The 21,454-nt window shown below is 32.5% G+C and overlaps 1 protein-coding gene across 1 annotated transcript; it reads right to left on the bottom strand.

Annotated features, from left to right (window-relative positions):
- Window positions 1-14,393: 14,393 nt before the first annotated feature.
- On the bottom strand, window positions 14,394-21,454 carry LOC120086001 (4-coumarate--CoA ligase-like 5). Its single transcript, XM_039042374.1, has 5 exons — window positions 20,064-21,454; window positions 18,920-19,065; window positions 18,490-18,557; window positions 17,657-17,759; window positions 14,394-15,076 (listed from the first exon to the last, which is right to left on the bottom strand). Exons 1-5 carry the CDS (start codon window positions 21,283-21,285, stop codon window positions 14,963-14,965), a joined length of 1,653 nt encoding a protein of 550 aa, XP_038898302.1. The 5' UTR covers window positions 21,286-21,454; the 3' UTR covers window positions 14,394-14,962.

The raw sequence follows: 21,454 nt of genomic DNA, 5'->3' as shown, positions 1-21,454 counted from the left end.
ATCCAAAGAAAATATCGTTTTTTGGCAAATTAAACAATCACTTAGTTAAAATCAGTCGTCGAATTTTTCTAAGTTAATTAATCCTAGGTAAAACGATAAGTGGGAGGAAAATGGGTATATGATACTTCATTTTTTCCTCTTCACGTTTCTCCCTAAAAGTTCACACCTTGAGATCTATACTTTGTCTCGAGGCACCTCTAGTATCCCCTTATGAATAGTGTTTGTATAGATCAATATCAAGGTGAATGGAGAGAATGTTTATAGTAAGTGGGAGTGGGACGTGTGACAACACATCCCTCGGTCTCTCTCATTAGTTTAAAGTAAAGTTTTATGCGCAGCCTTTTGGCACCTTGAGTGTCCCCCTACGAATGACATTTTTGCATGACTCTTTATTCAAACTCCAAAAATGGATAAAGGTTACTTTAATTTTTGTCCCAGTCGGTTTTTCCCTACGGTTGACTCATTTAGGCGGAACTCTAGAATCTAAAATAAGGGGTTACCTTTAGAAGAAATGTTAAGTGAGTTTAACTATTTCTGGACCAAACAATGGTGACTATAGTAACAAAGAGTTGTTCTGTCTGTTGGTTGAGATAGTCTCAATTCAGTGAAAGAGCACCTGATCACCCTACGGTGGTTTTTGTCCTGTCTCACTAAAATATCATTTCAAAATGGATTTCACTTAAGGTACACTAGATTATTTTGCTAAAATTGATTGGTTTTTCCTAATGGTTTAATGAAAATAAACTAATATAAATAATTTGTATGGTTTTAGTAAATTCATTCATTAAGACTTCAACGACTCTTAATTTACTACCACCAACAAATTAACAGGCGATAATTGCATAACATGAAAAAACATAATCAACAATATTCTAATCATCAATGACCTTTTTTTTGTCCTAATGGAGGACCGTCCGCCCATTCCAACTCCAAATGCAACTCGAAATGTTCGAGAAGCGTATGATTGATGGACACAGACAAACGAGAAGACCCGAGCGTACATCTTGGCAAGCCCCTCTGAAGTCTTAGCCAAGAAGCATGAGCCCATGCTCACGGCCCGTGAGATCATGAAGTCTCTAAGGTGAATGTTTGGACAACCATCCATACAGCTCGGACATGACACTCTTGAATACATCTTCAATGCACATATGCAATAAGGGACATCTGTTAGAGAACATGTTATCAACATGATGGTCCAATTCAACATGGCGGAAATGAATGAGTCCATCGTCGATGAAGTTAGTCAGGTTAGCTTCATCCTAAAAACTTTACCTGAAAGTTTCCTACAATTCTGTAGAAATGTTGTTATGAACAAAATTGACTATAACATGACCACCTTGCTCAGCGAGTTATAGACCTCTCAATCCTTGATGAAAACCAAGAAACAGAAGGGTGAGACAAACGTTGCTTCATCTTCTAAGAAGTTCTTTGGTGGTTCGACCTCTAGGACGAAGTATGTGCCTTCTTCTTCCGACACCAAAAAGTGGAAGAAGAAGAAAGGTGGAAAAGGGAAAGCCAATCCACCAGCTATTGCCGAAAAAAGGTCAAGGTTATAAAAGGAATTTGTTTCCATTGCAACCAGGAGGGACATTAAAAGAGGAACTCTCCTAAATACTTGGCAGAAAAGAAGAAGGCCAAACAAGGTACATATGATTTGCTTGTTTTGGAAACATGTTTGGTGGAGAATGATGATTCGGCCTAGATAATTGATTCAGGTGCAATTAACCATGTTTGTTCTTCATTCAAGGGAATTAGTTCCTGGCAGCAACTGAAACCTGGAGAGATGACGATGCAGGTTGAAACTAGGCACGTCGTCTCAGTTACAATAGTGCTTTGTTTACGGAAATCTTATGTTATACTAGATAATGTATTTTTTGGTTCCAAGTTTGAAAACGAACCTTATTTTTGTAAAATACTTATTAGAACAAAATTATTCTATCTCTTTTAATGTAAATAAAAGATTTGTTTACAAAAATGGTGTATATATTTATTCTACAAATCTGGAAGATAATATTTTTGTGCTAAAACTGTTAGCAACTAAATCCCTATTTAACACTGAAATATTTAAAACTGCGATAACTCAAAATAAAAGACTTAGAATTTCTCCTAAAGAAAATGCCCAACTTTAATACCTGAGATTATAACACATTTATCTCAATAGGATTGAGAGATTAGTAAAGAATGGACTTCTAAGCGAGCTAGAAGGAAATTCTTTACCTATGTGTGAGTCATGCCTTGAAGGCAAAATGACTAAAAGATCTTTTACTGGAAAAGGTCACAGGGTCAAGAACCCTTAGAGCTAGTACATTAAGACCTCTGTGGCCCGATGAATATAAAAGCAAGAGGAGGATTTGAATATTTCACCTTTATGATGGAATGCACAAGCATACAACGGAAGCAATCAAAATCAATAAGCACTCTAATTACATTTAATTTGAGTTCTAAAAGCATGCATGAAAAGAAATTCATTAAAGAAGGTTTCTTTCAATAACTTACACCTTTGAAGAAAACCTCTTGATCCTTGCTCCTCTCCACGAATTGGGCTTTCAAATCAATAGTATGATGGAATGTAGAATCGTGCAACGGAAGCAATCAAAATTAATAAGCACTCTAATTACATTTAATTTGAGCTCTAAAAGCATGCAAAACATATTTTTCGTAAGACGGTTTCATGAAACACATACCTTTGAAGAATTCCTCCAATTCCAAGTTGCTCCTCACGAATTCTCAGCTTCAAATCTTTAGTGAACCACCAAGAGATATTCCCTAATATTCTCAACCTTGAATTTGAGTGGTGGAACTCAAGATTGAAGTGAATTTGTGAAGGGAATGGAGTGGGTTTCAGGTGAAGAAGAACTTTTGTGCAGAAAACTATTTTTCAGCAACAATCCTTTCATAAAACTTGAGAAATCCAAAAGTTTTTATCACAATCCTTCAAGCAAGTTGAGTGAAATTCAGTCAATCCCACATTAGATTGATGAATGAAGTAGGTTAGGTGGGACTATTGTAATCAATCCACCTCATACTCAAGGAAATTATGGATTTTTCCACTATGAAGTTAATTTCCATTTTTTATCTTTAATTTTAATTAATTCACAATTAACTAAAATCAAAATTTCAATTTCTGAAATCGAAATAAAAATAAAAATTAATTTGATTTTAATTATTGGGTTGTAGGTCCTAAAACTCGCAGTTTATAGAGTTGAACATTTTATTCAACATTTCTTCAATAAAGTTGTTATTGAATTTGTAAATTGCACTTGAAAAGATCAAAGCCAATAAACTAAGATCCATGGCTATTATATGAATACTTGAACTTTATATGAAGACATAAAAGTGGATCAAGTTCGAGTAAATAGTCAAAATGATCTATAGTATATGAATAAGGTTGGGTGCCTTATTCTGGTAACACTATCAGATGTGGCCCACTCTGTAGTTGTTACAATTTGTTGTAAGGTGCTACAAATGAAGTGATCCTGATTCATTCATGTATTCACATGAGGAATGAGGGTGTCCTATGCAATGAGTTTGCGTAAGATTAAACCAAGAAATAAGTCACTCTTACTTTATAATGTTGTTTACTGTTTAAGACTGACTATTTCTTTTAAATGACCTAGGTAACTCGATCTTAATCCTGAGCTAACTAAGAACTCCTGTTTATTCAGGATTATCCTTAGATTTGCATAGGTGAGGGTTGTCTCAATAGCGCCGGCTCAATAAGTCTCCCATTTCAGGGGTAAGACCAGGTAGATAGCTGGGGACATAGAGTGCAAGATGGAATTCACGCCTACCCGTTTTAGAGATAAGAGGAAGGTTGTTCTCTTAAGTGCTAAATCCAAGTCTTAAACAAAGGGTCCCGTCCTCTCATTGGCCCGAAAGGGATCCGGTTTAGTGATTGAATTACAAACCAATTGTTCATTAGAGGATCAGTGGAACTTAAAGAGCAAGATGTAATTTCGGGGGTAAAACAACATTTGACCCAACCTTTATTACGAACAACCTGTGAAGGGTCGACTTACTGATTATGGTTAAATAAAGTGGACACAAATATATCTACAGTTGGGAGAGTGCAACTATCCAGCTGTAGTAGTGTGACTCGAGAGTTAACAAATATTGATTAATTCGGTCTAAAGAATTTTAGCCAATTAATCTCAAATCGTTAGAGCTCATGATCTGTAGGTTCGTAAGGTCCCTCTACTAGCTTGTAAAACATGAACACCTTGAATTAGTAAATTGAATGAATTTGGAATGATATCAATTTGAAGTGTTCGAATTGAATATTAATTTGAAATGTTCAAATTGAATTTAGTGTATTCAAATTCAAATTAGGGTTTATATAATTATATTTGATTATTATTTAAATATTAATTACATGAATAGGATTCATGTCTAAAATTTGGTATGTGATTAATTTAATATTTGATATTAAATTACTGTTTAATTAATTAAAAATCAAAATTAATTTTCATTTTTATTTCAATTTTAGAGTTTGAAATAATGGTTTTGATTTTAATTAATTTTGAAATAATTAAATTAAAGATTGAAAATGAAAATTGAGAGTTGGTAGTGTATTTTTCCACTTTTTGGTGAAGTAAGGAGGTGTTTCTCCTAAATTCACACACATTGCCCATTAATTCCATGCATTTGAAGTGGCATCAGCTGGTCTCTTGAGTGTATGCATGAAAGAGAATGTTAAAACTCTTCAATCTTGAGGTTGAAAGAAATTCAAGGGCCGAAAACAAGTTTACGCAGAAATTGTTTTTTCCTCTCTTCAAACCCACCAATTCCTTCACAAATTCAGTTCAATTGTGAGTTCCACCACTCAAATTCAAGGCTGAGAATAGTAGAGAAGATCTCTCGATGGTCCACAACTTCAATTGGAGAAGATTGCAGCTCAAATTCCTGTTTGAAAAGGATTTTCAAAGGTATGTGTTGAAACCTTTTTAATACCCCATGAACATGTTTATATTGATGTCAAAATTAAGGAATTAGAATGCTTAATGATCCTGTTTTCTTTCGCTGCATGTTTCTATAATCCAACAGCAAAGTGTTTCTGAAACACTTTTCTAGGGAACCATATTCAATATATGCATCGCAGTCTCAATTGCGTGTCCCCAAAAAGAACTTGGCAACTGGGCATAACTCATCATAGAACGAACCATATCTAACAGGGCTATACCACTCTGTTGAGGTGTGCCAGGTTCTGTGAGTTACGACTGAATTCCATGTTCTATCAAATAGTCCTAGAATTTTAAGTCCATATACTCACTCCCTCAATCTGGTTGAAGTGTTTTAAGCCTTTTACCTAATGGGTTCTCAACCTCAGCCTTATATTCCTTGAATTTTTCGAGTGTTTTGGACTTATGATACATTAGGTAAATATGGCCATACCTTGAATAATCATCAACGAAGCTAATGAAATATTCATACCTCATCTAACTTTAACATTCATCGGACCACAAAGGTCTGAATGTACTAACTCCAAGGTTTCTTTGGCTCTAAGACTTTTTCCAGAAAAAGATCTTTAAGTCATTTTACCCTCAAGACAAACTTCATGTGGAGATAATTGTCACACCCTGCCCCAAATCACCCTCTTAGCCTAGAGAAGGGTGTGACTGCAGCAGTTATCAACCCTTAAGCTGACATTTACTGCCTAAAAACTCTTGCGGAATAACTCTGATACCAAATACAAATTATATGCAATGGGATGGATGTAGGCCCACAATTTATTAACTTAGAAACTTAATATGTTTAAAGTATTTACAACATTAGATTTACAAGTTCCAAAACCCACAAACCATAGTCCCTATATGAACAATAGTAACATGTGTACAATATTAACAGTAACCACCTAGCAAACGGTTACAAGTCTTTTGGTCCTTTAGTGGCAGAGCAGATATTGAGCTGTCTTCAGAGGATTTAACCGCTACTTGTGGGGGGAAAAAAGAAAAATATTTGAAAACGGGGCGAACTTACGCCCAGTGAATGAACGAGAAAACATAGTAAATTCTCGTGCATAATTTAAGAAAATAGTTTTATCTGAAATATAAAGTTTAAAACTGTTTTAAACATAAAATAGTAAAATCATTTCTCAAATCAAAGTACTATATATCTGGTAAAATAATCCCAACACCAACTACTGGTCCAGAGAGAACCATTTTGCTCAATCTCTGACTTTATTCACCTGTGGCCACATTAGGTACTACTGCTCAGATACCTTCTCCTTGTACTTCAGTATTGAGCTACTAGGATACCTTCTCCAACGTACTTCAGTATCCCGTTGGCTTGGTACCTTCTCAAACGTACTTCAGTACCAATAGATACCTTCTCCTTGTACTTCAGTATCTAGTTGGGTGGATGCCTTCTCCTTGTACTTCGGCATCGCATTTTACCAAAATTATTTATAAACAACTTTTTCTTTAAAGCATGTACAGTATAACACATATACAACATGGCTTTAAAGATGATAACGCATGCTGGATAAAATCAATACATATACATATGTAAATAGTTTTTCAATAATATGCATGCGTTCAAATCACAATTCAAACTTGCTTGGAAACCACTTTAGAAAACTAGTAAGCATGAGAATATTTTCGCAAACATGCTTTCAGTAAAACATTTGTAATCGAAACAGTTTAAAAATATTTTAGTTCAAAAACATTTTAGCCACTCACCTCGAACTCTTAGGAACTTTTCACTCTAGTAGCTTCTCGGGTCCCTTTTTCATCCCTAGAATCCAGATTCAACTTACAACTTAGATTACCCATAGTTCCGAACCTTATTTGGAAATACTTCCTTCTAAAAACTTATTCTAAAATGTCTTAGGAATCTTACCCTAAACTTTAAGCTGATTTCCTCGTGGTTTCCCCAAAATCTCAAAATCTTCAAGATTGGCTCAGACTGATCCGACAGTCTGACCCTTTTGCCTTCTTCTCAACCTCCAGCCCAATTCCTTTGAGCCTTTTCCTCCGACAGCCCTACTCTGAAAACTAGATTTTCAGAGCTATAAGGTGGATTTGGAATCACTCCAAACGCACGAGTAGATTGGAAGATCTCATCGTCCAAAGTTGACATATTCCTCTAAACCCTCACCGCCCTCTACTTTCTCTACGAAATTTATGATTTTTGTGTGATTTGAAAATGAAATCCCAACTCCCCATCTATAGGCATTCAAATTGCTCATGGGATTGACAACACCTATTTGGCTACATGGCCAAATGTTTAATCCTCCCTTTATCAACGTAAGTTGACTTCACCTTGGTTCAATGTGTTCTTCCCAAACGCATCCAACACAATTTCTTAGGGTTTAAGAATTTCTCTTAATCAGACACCTAGATTTTAATTAACGTTTGCCCTTACGTCTTCAAGCTTTGTTTGTATTCAAATTAGGGTTTTTAAATGCATAATCCATCCCAACACGTCCAAATACATCACCTAGAAGCTTGCTCGGCCGTTCAATGCATAGGTGAGGCGTGGGCGTGACGTTCGAATCGGACAAAGCAAGGCTAACACATAGGCGCTCTCGCTCTTTTTGCTTTCGGCAGTGTCACTCTCTCTATTCTCGCTCTCTCCAGCTTTCTCGCTGGTCTCCACTCTCGCTCACTCCAGCTTTCTCGCTAGTTTCTACTCTCGCTGGTTTCCACTCTCGCTCGCTCCAGCTTTCTCGCCGGTCTCCACTCTCACTCTCTTCAGCTTTCTTGCTGGTCTTGCTCTCTCCAATCTCGCTCTCTCCAACTTTTCTCCACTATCGCTCTCAATGATCTCGCTGATCTCGATCTCAATGATCTCGCTCTCAACGATCTCACTCTTAGCTACCACGAACATTGTTTGTCTCCGTGCAATTCCTACACGATTGTGCCACTAGTCACTTTCCTTCCAGTGCTTTGTGTACAACACGCATTTCACATAAAATTTCCATACTTAGCCAATTTTTTCCAAATTTCCCAAACTCAATGTCCATATTTTTCTTTTCAAATCCTCATTCCTTCTTCACCATTTCACACTAACTTTCTCATCAACCTACTCAACTTATTTATACAAATTTAAATAAGGACACACAATTAAGTGAAAAATTAAGACAATTTAAATAAGAAAACACACTTAAGTGTAAAATTGGGATTCGGGGTTCACAATAACGAACTGTCTTCTAACTAATTTTGATGACCATTCTTCATCAGTCTCTCAATCATATTGAGGTTGACCAAGTCTCAAATGCCAAAGATAAGCATTCGGAGAAATTTTTCGTTTCTTATTTTGAGTTTCAGCTGTTTTAAACATCTCTGTGTTAAAAATGACTTTAATCTCAATTGGTTTTCACATGTACAAGTTATTTTTAGTTTTGTAGAATAAATTTTTTTATCTTTCAAAGTAATGAACACTTCATTTTTTCAAAAGAAAGTTTGTAATTCTATTCCAGTAAACATGAGACAGGTATTAAATTCTTTTTCATAGAAAGAATGTAATAGACATTTTCAAGTAAATCGTACCTATCTCCTATAAATAACTTCATATCTCCCACTGCTCTAGTTGAAACATCCTCCTCAGTCCCTACTTTAAAGGTTGTTTCGCCTTCTGTACATTGTCTCCAACAACTTGTTTCTTGAGAGAAAGTAAAAATATGATTAGTAGCACCTGAATCTATTATCCAAATCTTTTTATCGTTTTCCACTAAGCATGTTTCAATGACAAGTAAATCGTATTTACTCTGTTGTTCGATTTTCACATTCTCATCTATATAGTTTAAAACTTTAGATAAGTTGGGAGATAGAGGAAAATCCTCTGTTTAAACTTGTTTCGAATCATTATTTGGGATTAATTTGTTTGTTGAATTATTATTGTTGTTAACTAAAGTGGAAGCGAGCATTTTAGAAGACTTCGACATGCTGAAATTTTAAACAAATTCTATTATTAAATTGTAACTAAATCCAAATCAAGTTTTAGCAAAAAGTAATAATGTACCCATAATCATTTATTTGTAATGATACTATAGTGAGCCAGAATAAGTGCTACCGATGGGCTATCAAATACTCCTTCACTAAAGCAAGACATTCTTGACTAAATACTATCTCAAGAATAACTCTTATTCTTATAGTCATTTAGTTACCGTTTTTTGGTCAGAAATTATTAGCACTTAGTAACTCTATAAGTGTAACCCTCCATTTTCAGACTTCAGAGGTCGGCCCCAACGATGCTACCGAATTGGAGAGTCAAAGTTGGGAATGGACCTAAGAAATCCTATCCATTTCTAGAGCTTGAGTTGTTCTGAATCCTACGTTACAACCCTCCGAGGGGATAACCATCTTTAAACGACTAGAAAAAGCCACCTAAAGCTGGAGCAGTCACAACATATGAATTTCACAGTCCAAACCAACGAAAGAGACCACAGAACACGTTGACACACATCCTTCACCCACATACTATGAACTACTTTCTCCATTCACCTTGATTTTGACCCATACAAATACTTTCAAAATGAAGCACTTGAGGTATAATCGACATGAAGCGTTGCATGGACCTCATGATGTGAACTTTCTAGGGACATGAGAGTTGAAATCATTATATCACATATTTGATTTTACAATGAACAACTTTCCTTATTCATCTTGATATTGACTCATGCAAACACTTTCCGAATGGAGGTCACTCCTAAGGTGACACGAAGTGTCGCATGAATCTCACGGTGTGAACTCTTTAGGGACGTGAGAATTAAAATCAAAACATCGTGTATTTGATTTTTTTTGTGAACAACTTCCTCTATTCACCTAGATCTTGATTCATGCAAACACTTTTTGAATGGAGCAATTGGGGTATAATCGACATGAAGCGAAGCATGAATCTCGATGTGAACTCTTAGGGACGCGAGAGCTAAAAACAACATATCATATATGTTATTAATCTCCTAGTGAAGCGTTCTAACACCATATCATATATGTTATTAAACTCTCATTGAAGTGTTCTACTTATTATTTGGGTATATTTATACCAGGTTTATTTTGGCTAATTAAACAACCTTAAATTTTTATAGTTTATCCAAGTATAACGCTTATAAAATGATTTTAACTTACGATGTCTAGGTGATAAACCGTTTTATTACCTCACACCGCTCACGTACGCTTATAAAACTAGTTAACGACGCTCAATTCTTCGGCCATAATCCCCAGGTAGGAGGTGTTCCGTAGATTGTCAATTTAAAAACCTCCAGCCTTAGAAAGGATTATATGCCGATTGAGTTTGTAACCGTGTTTTATAAGATAACAACTTATTTTAACTATTAAAACAAATATTTAACCTACATGAGCATGTATCTTATCTTTGTTATGGATTTTAATGTCTAATTCAATTTTATAACTTATAAAAATAGACGTGTTTTGCATCCTTAACATTCAACATTCAATATAACACTTATATTAAACAAAAGAGCTAAACATGCATACTATATATTATAACATTTTATAACATATATCCAATACATGTAACATGCTTCCTATGGTGGGATTTTAAATCTACATGGCATACAATATGCACAAACATGTTTTCATTTAAATATAACATGCATCACATGCATAAATATTCAAATAACACTTATATGGTTCAACTTTGGCATCCTAAGCAAGCAATAATAACTAAATTATTACAAAACAAGTTAAAAGAAGTTTCAAAACTATTATGGACCGCACAAACTGACCCGAACCACCCGAACCGAACCTCCAAGCCTTCAAAATATGTTGAATCGATCCAAGGATGGTTGAACCAGATCAGAATGGTTGAAAACCAGTAGAATTGGACCTTTCGCGTGAACTGACTCCAACGCGCGCGTTGCTAAGCTGGGGTGAGCAGTGTTGCAACACTCATCCCAACGTTGTGATGCCTCGGGCTGCATATGAGCAGCGTTGCAACACTCTAAGGGCAACTTTATGATATAATTTATTGAAATCTCATTATTATCTTTATGTATTCCACCTTCTTCCTTAGTCATGTCATGAATTTCTTCATGGGTATTTATATCATCAATCAAGTCTTCTTGACTATTAATTGTTTTTCCTTTTCGAGAATTTTTATCTTTGGAACCCACTGGTCTACCACAATTCTGACGTGTTCCAAACTCATTAGTGACAACTTGTTGTGTTGAGACATCAATTTTCGATGGAACATTTGCAACTGGTATATGTGAATTAGTTACTTTTTTTGCATCTACAAATGCATCTAGTAACTGATTTGTTATTTTTTGTAAATTAATTATATTCTAAAATTTAAGTTCACATTGATCTGTACGGAGATCTAATTGAGACAATAATGATGCATTCCATGTAATTTATTTTTCCAACTTCTTATTTCTTCCCCCTAAATGTTGAAAATTTTGTCTCATAAAATGACAATCAACAAATCGTCCAATAAATGCATCATCCATCAAGGGTTCAAGATATTTAATAATTGATGGAGAATCATATCAAACATATATTTCTAACCTTCTTTGAGAACTCATCTTAGTACGTTGTGGTGGAGCAACTGGAACATATACTGCACATACAAAAAAATCTCCAATGGAAAATACTTGGCTCATAGCCATAGGCTAATTGTAATGGTGAGTTCTTATGATAAGTTACTGGTCTAATGCGTATAAGTGACGTTGCATGCAAAACAACATGCTCCCATATAAATGTAGGAATCTTAGCTCTCATAAGCAATGGTCTAGCAATTAACTGCAAACATTTTATGAATGATTCTGTTAAACCATTTTGTGTATGAACATGAGCTACAGGATGTTCAACACTTATCTCAATTTACATATAATAAGTATCAAAAGATTGGGATGTAACCATCATTATAAAGACGAATGGTCTTAATTGTATAATCAGGAAATTGTGCTCTTAACTTAATTATTTGAGCAAGTAATCGTGCAAATATAAGATTTCAACTTGATAATAAGCACATGTATGACTATCTGTTGGATGCGTCTATTAATACCATAAAATATCTAAATGGTCTACTTGGTGGATTAATAGGTCCACATATATCATCATGAATTCATTCTAAAAATGTAGGTAATTCAGTCCCCACTTTGACTGGTGACGGTCTAATGATTAATTTGCCTTGAGAGTAAGCATCACATGATAATTCATTAGTTGAAGAATCTTATGGCTTTTCAATGGATGTCCATTTGAATTCTCAATAATTTTTCTCATCATTATAAACTCTGGATGACTTAATTTGGCATGCCAAATTGTAAATATGTATGGATTCATGAACTTCAAGTTCATTGTTGCATATGTTTCAATTACTCGTATATGAGTATAATATAATCTAGAAGATAAAGTAGACAACTTTTTCATTATACATTTTTCATATGAGACAGTAGGTATGATTAAAAAAAAAAAAAAAAAAACTCCATATTATTCTTTCCATCAATCTCAATGTGATAACTGCTATAATGTATATCTTTAAAACTAAGTAAATTTCTTTTTGATTGACTAGAGAACAATGCATTGTCAATTGTAAATTTTGTTCCTTTAGACAAAATAATTTTTTTTTTTTCAAAACTCTACAATAGGTTTGTATAACCTAATATTGTATTGACTTTTGTTTCCAACATTGTCAGTTTGGAAAAATATTTTATACTTGTAAGTATTGTGTGTGTAATTGCACTGTCTGTCCGACATAGATTTTTTTGCTCATTTTTTAATCACCCAACATATGAAAATGACCAAATGTTTCTCCATTAAAAAAATAATTACAATATGAAAAACAACATTTGTAATATACAAAAGTTAATATTAACCAAGAAAAAAATATAAATAGAAAAAAAGGGACAACATTAACACTAAAATATTCCCAAAATCAAAAGAAACGCTTGTTATGCCATCAATTATGCTAATTTTCTCTTCAGGAGATTTGAAAAAAATGTGTCACATCCAAATATGTTATATTAGATGAGTCAAATATCTCATTATCCTGATATGCAAAATTTGCTTCTACATTTTTCCTTTTTCATTCAGGGAGGCTTGATAGATATCAACTAAATGTTTTGACATACGACAGGTACATGACCAGTGCCCAGTCATTTTTCATCGGAAGTATCTATTTTCAACACTTTTTGAACTCTTATCTTATAGAGTCTTTCCTCTGTGATCATCATTTTGTGTGATTCTTTTGAAATTTCAATGATTATGACGACCATCACAAAAATAATAATAACTTATTCCCTTGCCACGGTCATGACCTCGACCATGACCACAATCTCAACCACGATTATTAAAATTCACAACATTCACTTCAGAGAATGATGTTGTTTCAGTTGGTCGAATACATGATTTTTAATCCACGATTATTAAAAATTCACAACATTCACTATAGGAATGTTGTTGCTATAGTTGGCTGAGATTCATTATATTTTTTTTAATCAATAACTCGTTATTTCATTCAACCTCTAGCATATTGATTTAAAATTTTAGAGCCTCAAGTGCATCCTTTACGATGAGTTTTATGAAGGAAAATTATTTTTTGATGATCACATTTTTATGACATCTAGGTTATTTTTGCATAAAGGACTCACAAATAATTATTACCATTAATATCAAATGCTACAAAATCTAATTTTGTAATATTTTCCATAGTAACACTATTACAAAATATTATATATATATATATATATTAAAAATTTAATATGTACCAAACATGCAAAACAACATTTAATTTATTAATTATAACGAATAAGAAAAAAACGACATATCTTTAGGACCTACTTTTAGCGGAGAAAATGATAGGAGCTCGTGTTAATAATGTGTTGTAAAATTGATGAGCACAATAGAAACACAAATATGAAAAAAAATATAATTTAATAAGTAAAATAAAATATAAAAAATATAAGAAATTATGTAAATATATAAAAATAGAAATTTCCTCTCAAAACCTTTGGATTTCTCACCCATCTTTTGCACCTCTTTTCAACTGCCACAAAAGCTCACTATTTATAGAACTTGTGGCAATTAAGATGTGGTTATTAGGACACTAATCAAGTATAAATTTGTGAGAACACATGGTCCATTTTTAGGATGAGCATCTATTTATTATAATATTTATAATAAAATTGAGTTTATTAAACACTTTTTTTTTTTTACTCTTTTTAAATGTCTAATTATTTTTTAAAGTGCCTTCTTTTTTCCAATTAACCTGAAAATGAATATGAATATTAGTTACGATATTATATACTAATTAAACATCTAACAAAATCAATTTCTTAACTATAATTAAATAGTCGCCAAATTAAAAAATATACGAGCGAGAAAAGGATAAATTAATGTAATTTTGTAATAAAATAAAAATATTACAACTTACATAAAAGAAAAATAAAAATATAACTCACATAAAAAGAAGATTTTATACCAAATCTTGGATAAATGTTTCAAGCAAGAAAGTTTTGAATTTTGAATCGGGAAGAGAGGGATGAAATTCTAAGAGAAGAAGAAATTTGGGTAGATGAAAGTACAATTTGGGGTTAATTGGAAAAAAGAAGAAGTTGCTGGGGTTTAATGTGAAAAAGTGAAAGGAATACAATGAAAATCTAAGGAATCCCTCGTGTCTGGTCACGTCATCAGTCTTGTCAGGTCGTCATCCGTGTCATCCGTGTCAGATTTTTTTTCTTTGACGGAGTTTGAACATTCCATAAAAGATTTTTTTAAAAAAAAAGAAAAGAAAAAACACCCATTTTGCCTTCTTTTTTTTTTTCTTTCCAAAACCACCCATTTTACTTAATTTATTTCCAAAAGTACCTCAATTTTCTAATTAACCCCTTTAAACAATATAATATGTTTTATTCCCAGTGCAACTCACGTTTCATTTCTGATAATTTATACATAAAGGGAAAAAAAAGGAAGAAAGAAGAAAAAAAGAACATGACAATCTCAAATCAGCATCTGGCCGTCTCATCAACGGTCCAGATTGTTGGAAGACCAATTGCCTAAATTCAGAGTTTGGAGGTTGCGAGCTTTATGAGATCCTTTCTCAGAATCTTACCGGACGGATTCTTGGGAATGGAATCCACGAACGCCACCCGCCGGATTCTCTTGTACGGCGCCACCTGTACAACCGCACCTCCACCCATCTCAGTTTTATAAATTTATTATCATACCCAAACACAAAAATACCCACACTATTTACAAAATATATATACAATTACCCACGGTATTATCCTCAATTCTCATCTACTAAAAATATAGATTTAAATACTACTTCGTTGGTCTTGTATTTTCTAACTTTGTTCATTTTGATATTTATACTATTCATATATCTGTTTTGATCTTTGAACTTTAACAAAAGTGATCATTTTAGTCCCTTAAAATGATATAAAATTAAAAATGAAAGAAGAAAAATAGTCATTTTTAAAAAATACAAGGACCCCATAAATATTTTGAAAATATATGGATTAAAATGAACGAAAGTTAGAACACATTAAAAATATTGGACCCAAAATGAACCAAAGTCAAAAGTATGAGGACCAAAATAATATTTAAACAAAAAAAAATATATATTAATTTTCCTTTGATAAAGATCATATATGTGTATTGTTCTTATTTATTATTATTATTATTTACTTAGATTGTATATTAATGAAAATAGTATGATAATTTATTCGTATTACTACAATTATAGTGTAAGGGTGTTCGTGAGTTTGATTGAGTTGGGTTCAAGGACTTTTTCGACTCAACCTAATTGTTCAGTTGTAAGTTTCTTCAACCCAAATAACCTTCATTAAAAAAAAATGGACCCAACCCAACACAACCACGAAACGTTTGGATTGGGTTGGTTTGAGTTACACGTGTTATTTATTTAAATTTTATTTTTGTTCTAAAAGAAAGTAAAATGTTAATATGTAAAAATTTGATTTAATTATTTTCATATTTGAATCAAGATTAACCGTCCAATTTCAATTTATATAATGTAAAATATTTTTCCAAAGTGCTAAAAAATTATTTTTAAGAGTGGTTGGATAATAAATTATCTAACAAAAACTAATGAAATTAAATAAAACTAAAATAAATATATATACATCCAATTATATCACAGGTAAAAAGAATATACATTTTAAAGTTTATAATAAATTTGGGTTAGTTTGGATTTTTTTAGATAAACATGAACCAACTCAATCCATTAAATTTTCATTTATTTGAACTCAATACAACCCGAAAGAGTTCATAATCCAACCTAACCCATGAGAGGTCGTTTGGTTGAAGAGTTTTTTTGCATGGAAATTTGTTTTACAATTTTCAACCATTCCAAATCCCAGGCATTCTCATTTACCACATAGAAAACTTTTTCTCTCTTCCCTTGTTTATATGTATTTATTTTATATATAATTTCACTTTAAACCTAGTTAATTAGTTAAGTAATTAATATTAATTTAATAAAAACATTTTATAATAAAATTTTATTAAATGAATGCAATCAATTTTTTACATAAATTAATAATGTATTACCAACAATATCTTAAATACATTTAATTAATAAACTAGGATTAGTTAAATTTAATTAGTACAAAAAATTTATTTCTATAACAATAATTTATTACTTTATTATTTTTTTTAATAACCAAGTAATTATTTATTGAGATTAATTTTAATTTGACCATTTGTTATGAACATGTAATCATTATTGATGAGTTAGTTATTCATTGTTATTAATTTTTATTACTTCATTCATTATTAGCCTATCATATTTACATTTTTTTAATATTCTTCATTAATATATCATATTACTATTTATTTTTTTTAACTTTTTATAGAATATATTGTTTAAAATATGTATTATTATATTATTTAATTAAGAATTAAAATTATAATGTTGAAGTTAATTAATTATAAAAATGATTAGGTATTAGATTATAATTACTATGACGTTTATTGAATATATTAATTGATTAATTTTTAATTATAAATATTCATTTTTAAAATATTTATAATTAAAATTATTATTGCTTCATATATCGATATATTGAATGTTGTTTATTGGTTAACATATTAATCTATTATAATTATAAAAAAAATTCATGCTTACTTTCATAAACTAAATACAAACATGATTTTTGTTCATAAAGTTCTAATAGCATTTACATGTACAACAAAACACAACCATCTTTAATTTTCAAGCATGTTTTATTTCCAGTCATCCATGAAACCTTAAACCAAACGACCTCTGATAGAATGAATATGTTTGGGAGTGTTTGTAAAATAATTAAAATTATTTTTTTTCCTTTTTCAAAATCACTAAGAAACATTCTTTTAATAATTCAAAATCAATTTTAATAGTTTGAAAATTGAATTTAAAAGTATATAATTAATGATTGAGTTGATTATGAAGGATTAAAGTTGTGTTTCGTAGTAATCTCTAACATGAGAAAAGCGGTTTTAACCATTTCAAAATCACTCACTAAAGGCCCGTTTGGATTGACTTGAGAAAAAAAATATTTTTTAAAAGCTAATTTTGCTAAAAAAAATTTAAACACTTTTGATAAAAATTAATCAAAATACATTCAAAAAAGCTATTTTGAGTAGTTGACGAATATTCCAATTTTTTTAAATGACTTATTTTTTAAATTAAATACTTAAAAATGTATTTTAAATACGCCATAAAAGTACTTATAAATGTAAATGTAATCACTAACCTGTTTGGCCACAAATTGCATTACATCTTCATGTGAAATATCACTTCCATCCGTTCTTACCACGTACGCCATTGGAAACTGTCCAACTTCTTTGTCTGGATATCTAGAATTAAAATGGGGAAAACTCACAACTTTAGGAATTTTTTGCGTCCAATGTGACAATACACCCACATATAAAACATTTAAGAAGATGAGTAATTGTGTTTAATCTGGATAGTCGTTAGGTCTCGAGAATCATTAATTTAGTTGAAGTTAATAGGTGATGGAAGTTATGTTTTATAGTCGTATCCACTCATTCCAACCTCAATCACCTCGAATATGAAATTATGCTCACTTCTTTCTTTTTATTTTTTATTTTTAATTTTAAAAGTTACATTGTATTGAAAAAAAAAAAAAAACATAAGTATACTAATTTAAACTTTAAATTTTTATGAGTGTATCAATTTAAACCCCGAATATTTATAAGTGTATCCAAATAAAACATAATGGAGGGTTTAAGTTGATACAATTATAAAACTTCAGGGTTTAAATTGATACAATTATTAGTTTGAGATTTATATTGATACGATCCTAAAATTCAGGAATATAAATTGATATTTATCCTAAAATATATTATCTCATCCTACACTATCGTATTCTGTGGTGGGCCTTTGCCTAAAATGGATGTGTTTTTTGATAAGCATGTAATTTTTAGGTTTTAGTTTTCGGGAAAAAAAAAATAAGATTATAAACATCAGAAATAATTTTAGTAATTTTAATTAACAATTTTCCAAGAATTTCGTCGAACTATTTAAAGGAAAAAAAGAACGAAAAACGAAAAATGTTGAACTTACGGAATCACGGCTGCATCAGAGATATTAGGATGAGTAAGCAACAACGCCTCCAATTCTGCAGGAGGCACCTACAAAATAATATTAATATTAAATTAGTAAATGGATATAAAAAAATAATAATAAAATATGCAATTTTTAGAGGAGGAAAATATGCAAATAGACATGTTCTCTAAAATGTTCTCATAAAAGTTACAAAAAGGGGGAAAACTAATTAAAAAAAAAAAAGAGAGTAAAAGTTGCTGTTAATGAATTTTCTTTGGCAGTGCAATGTTTTTATACCTTTTAAAAATATAAATTAAATTTTATAGCAGAAAAATAGTTGCTGGATTTTCAAACAATGTATAATTTTTTTTCTTTTTGTCCCTTTGGAAAAATAAAAATAATAGTAATAATGTATATGGTTTTCAGAAACAAAATGAATGTAAATTACCTGATAACCCTTATATTTGATGAGTTCCTTAAGCCTATCAACCACAAAAATAAAACCATCTTCATCAATATAACACAGATCACCGGTTCTCAGCCATCCCTCTGAATCAAGTGTTGAAGTTGTCGCCTCCACATTACCAAAATACCCTACAAAATTGATGTCACTACGAATTATGCAAACGGAACATCGATCCAATTCATTACTATCAGAATAGTATCTATCAAAGTTTTGTTTTTGGAATTTGAGTAGGAATTCAAATATTTCTTTAAGATATATGAAATGAAATCCATAATAAACAATTGAAAAAAAAAATCATAAATTTTGAAAACAGAAAAATAAAAACAAAGTTGCCGTTAAACTTGTCAATTTTTATGTTTGTGTCTATCATATTCAAAGTATTTAATAGATCAAACAGATTTTTTAAAGAAAATAAAGATATAGATCATCTATGTCTCATTTGATAACAATTTGATTCTGATTATTTAACATTAAGAATTTATAAGCAATGTTTTTTTGTTTTGTTTTGTTTTGTTTTTTTTGTTAGAATTTAGCTATAAATTATAATCTTCCGTTAGAAAATATGAAAATCATCCAAAAAGAAAAGTAATTTTTTTAAAAAAAAACCTACGACAAAAAGACCAATGCAAACAGAACATTATACCTTGTGTTAGTAGGCTGCTAAGATATTCAAACATTTTTTAAAAATTCAAAGAACTAATGTATATTAAATTAAAAGTACAATGTCACAATAGGCGTTCAGGAATTAGGTTAAAGCGTAGAGATTTATTAGACAAAAAATAATAACTAGTAATTTTAAAAATAAAAGTTTTTGACTAATAAACAACATTTTTCAAACATGATAAAATATACACATGCATACGATACAATGCATTAAATATACGAAACAGATATTGAATTATCCTTGGAGTATGTATCATAGTTTAGACCAAAAAACACGTGTAAAATGTTGAAGAAATAAAGCCATCTTTCAAAGTTCAAAGCTAAAATTCCACTGTTCTATAAAAATAATTAAAGATTCCTCTTTAAAAAAATGAAATAATAAATTGCAGTATCCAAACAAGATGCATATGATAAACTCAATTCAAAATTTCAATCATGTCGGCCATTGACCACTTTTCTTTACCTTTCATTACGGTGGGCCCTCTAAGCCAAAGCTCTCCAGTCCGGTTCACGGGAAGAACCTCACCGGTTTCCGGGTCAACAATCATCCCTTCAGTGCTTGGAGACAGAAGCCCCGCCGTGCCGTACCGGCGGCTCTCCTCCAAAGAATCAGTGGACGCCCCAATTCCGGTGGACTCCGTCAATCCATATCCCTGAAGAATTGCAACATTTGGATACTTCTCAACAAAACCCTCAATCACCTCCTTTCCAAGCGGCGCTCCGCCGGACAACGCCGTGTGCAACGACCCCAAATCGTACTTTCCCTTTATCTGCTCGGCGGCGTTCACGAGCGCCACCAGAATCGGCGGTACAAGAGGCAAATACGTGGCCTTGTACTTCTCAATCGCCGACAACATTTCATGAATCTCAAATTTTGACAATACAACGATTGTAGATCCCGAAGAAAGCAGCCCCGTAGCGAAAGCCACAAGGCCGTAAATATGAAACATCGGGACCGTACAAATGAAAGTCCCTTCCCCTTCGCTTAGTTTGAATCTCGTCACAACCACTTGAACCATGGCGATTAGATTCTTGTGAGACGACACTACGCCTTTGCTCGCCCCTGTCGTTCCAGAGGAATAAAGCAGAGTCGCTGTGTCGTTTTGCTCCACGCGTTCCTTAATTCGACTCCCACTTGGTTTTTTCCTCATCATTTCGCTCAATGTCGACACGATTTTGATTGGGGATTTTGGAATTTGACCGTCGATTATGACGATTGGTAATTTGGAATTGGCGATTTTGGGGATTAGTTGTTGAGTAGTGAAGGCTAAAATCGGGTTGGAATCGGCGATTTGTTTGGCGATTTCTTGAGGAGTGTTGAGGGGATTTGTGGTAGTGATGATGGCGCCGATGGACATGACGGCGAGGCAAATAATGGGGAAGTAGATGGAATTTGGGGAAAGAAGGAGGATGACGTGGCCTTTTCTGATGCCCATGTCGGAAAGCGAAGAGGCGACGGCGTCGACGGAGTTCCAGAGATCGGAATAGGTGATGTGTTGGCCGGTGGTGGCGTCGATGAGGGCGATTTTGCCGTTGTGAGGGCGGGAAGAGATAAACGTCGTGGCATCGAGGGATTGGTTGGGGGGAAGTGGGATTGGGCGGCGTTTGCTGTGGAAGATTTTTGTGGATTTGCAGAAGCCGCTTCTCGGATCCACTTCGAGATTCTGGCCGCCGTAGTCCGCCATGAAATGGTCGGATAAAAAATGAATATTCAGGTTGAAAGTTTAGAGACTTGAGTTTTTGGTCGCAGAGACTTTCAGATTTGCTTCTTGTATAGGAGTGGTACAGCCGCCGCCGTTGACTGGTCTAAATTGAAATAATAATTTAGTTTCGAGAAAGATAAAATAGTAACAG

Source organism: Benincasa hispida, chromosome 9 (genome assembly GCF_009727055.1).
Source record: "Benincasa hispida cultivar B227 chromosome 9, ASM972705v1, whole genome shotgun sequence".
Taxonomy (NCBI): Eukaryota; Viridiplantae; Streptophyta; class Magnoliopsida; order Cucurbitales; family Cucurbitaceae; genus Benincasa; species Benincasa hispida.
Note: the sequence above shows the minus strand (reverse complement) of the source record. Positions and strands in the feature narration are given on the sequence as shown.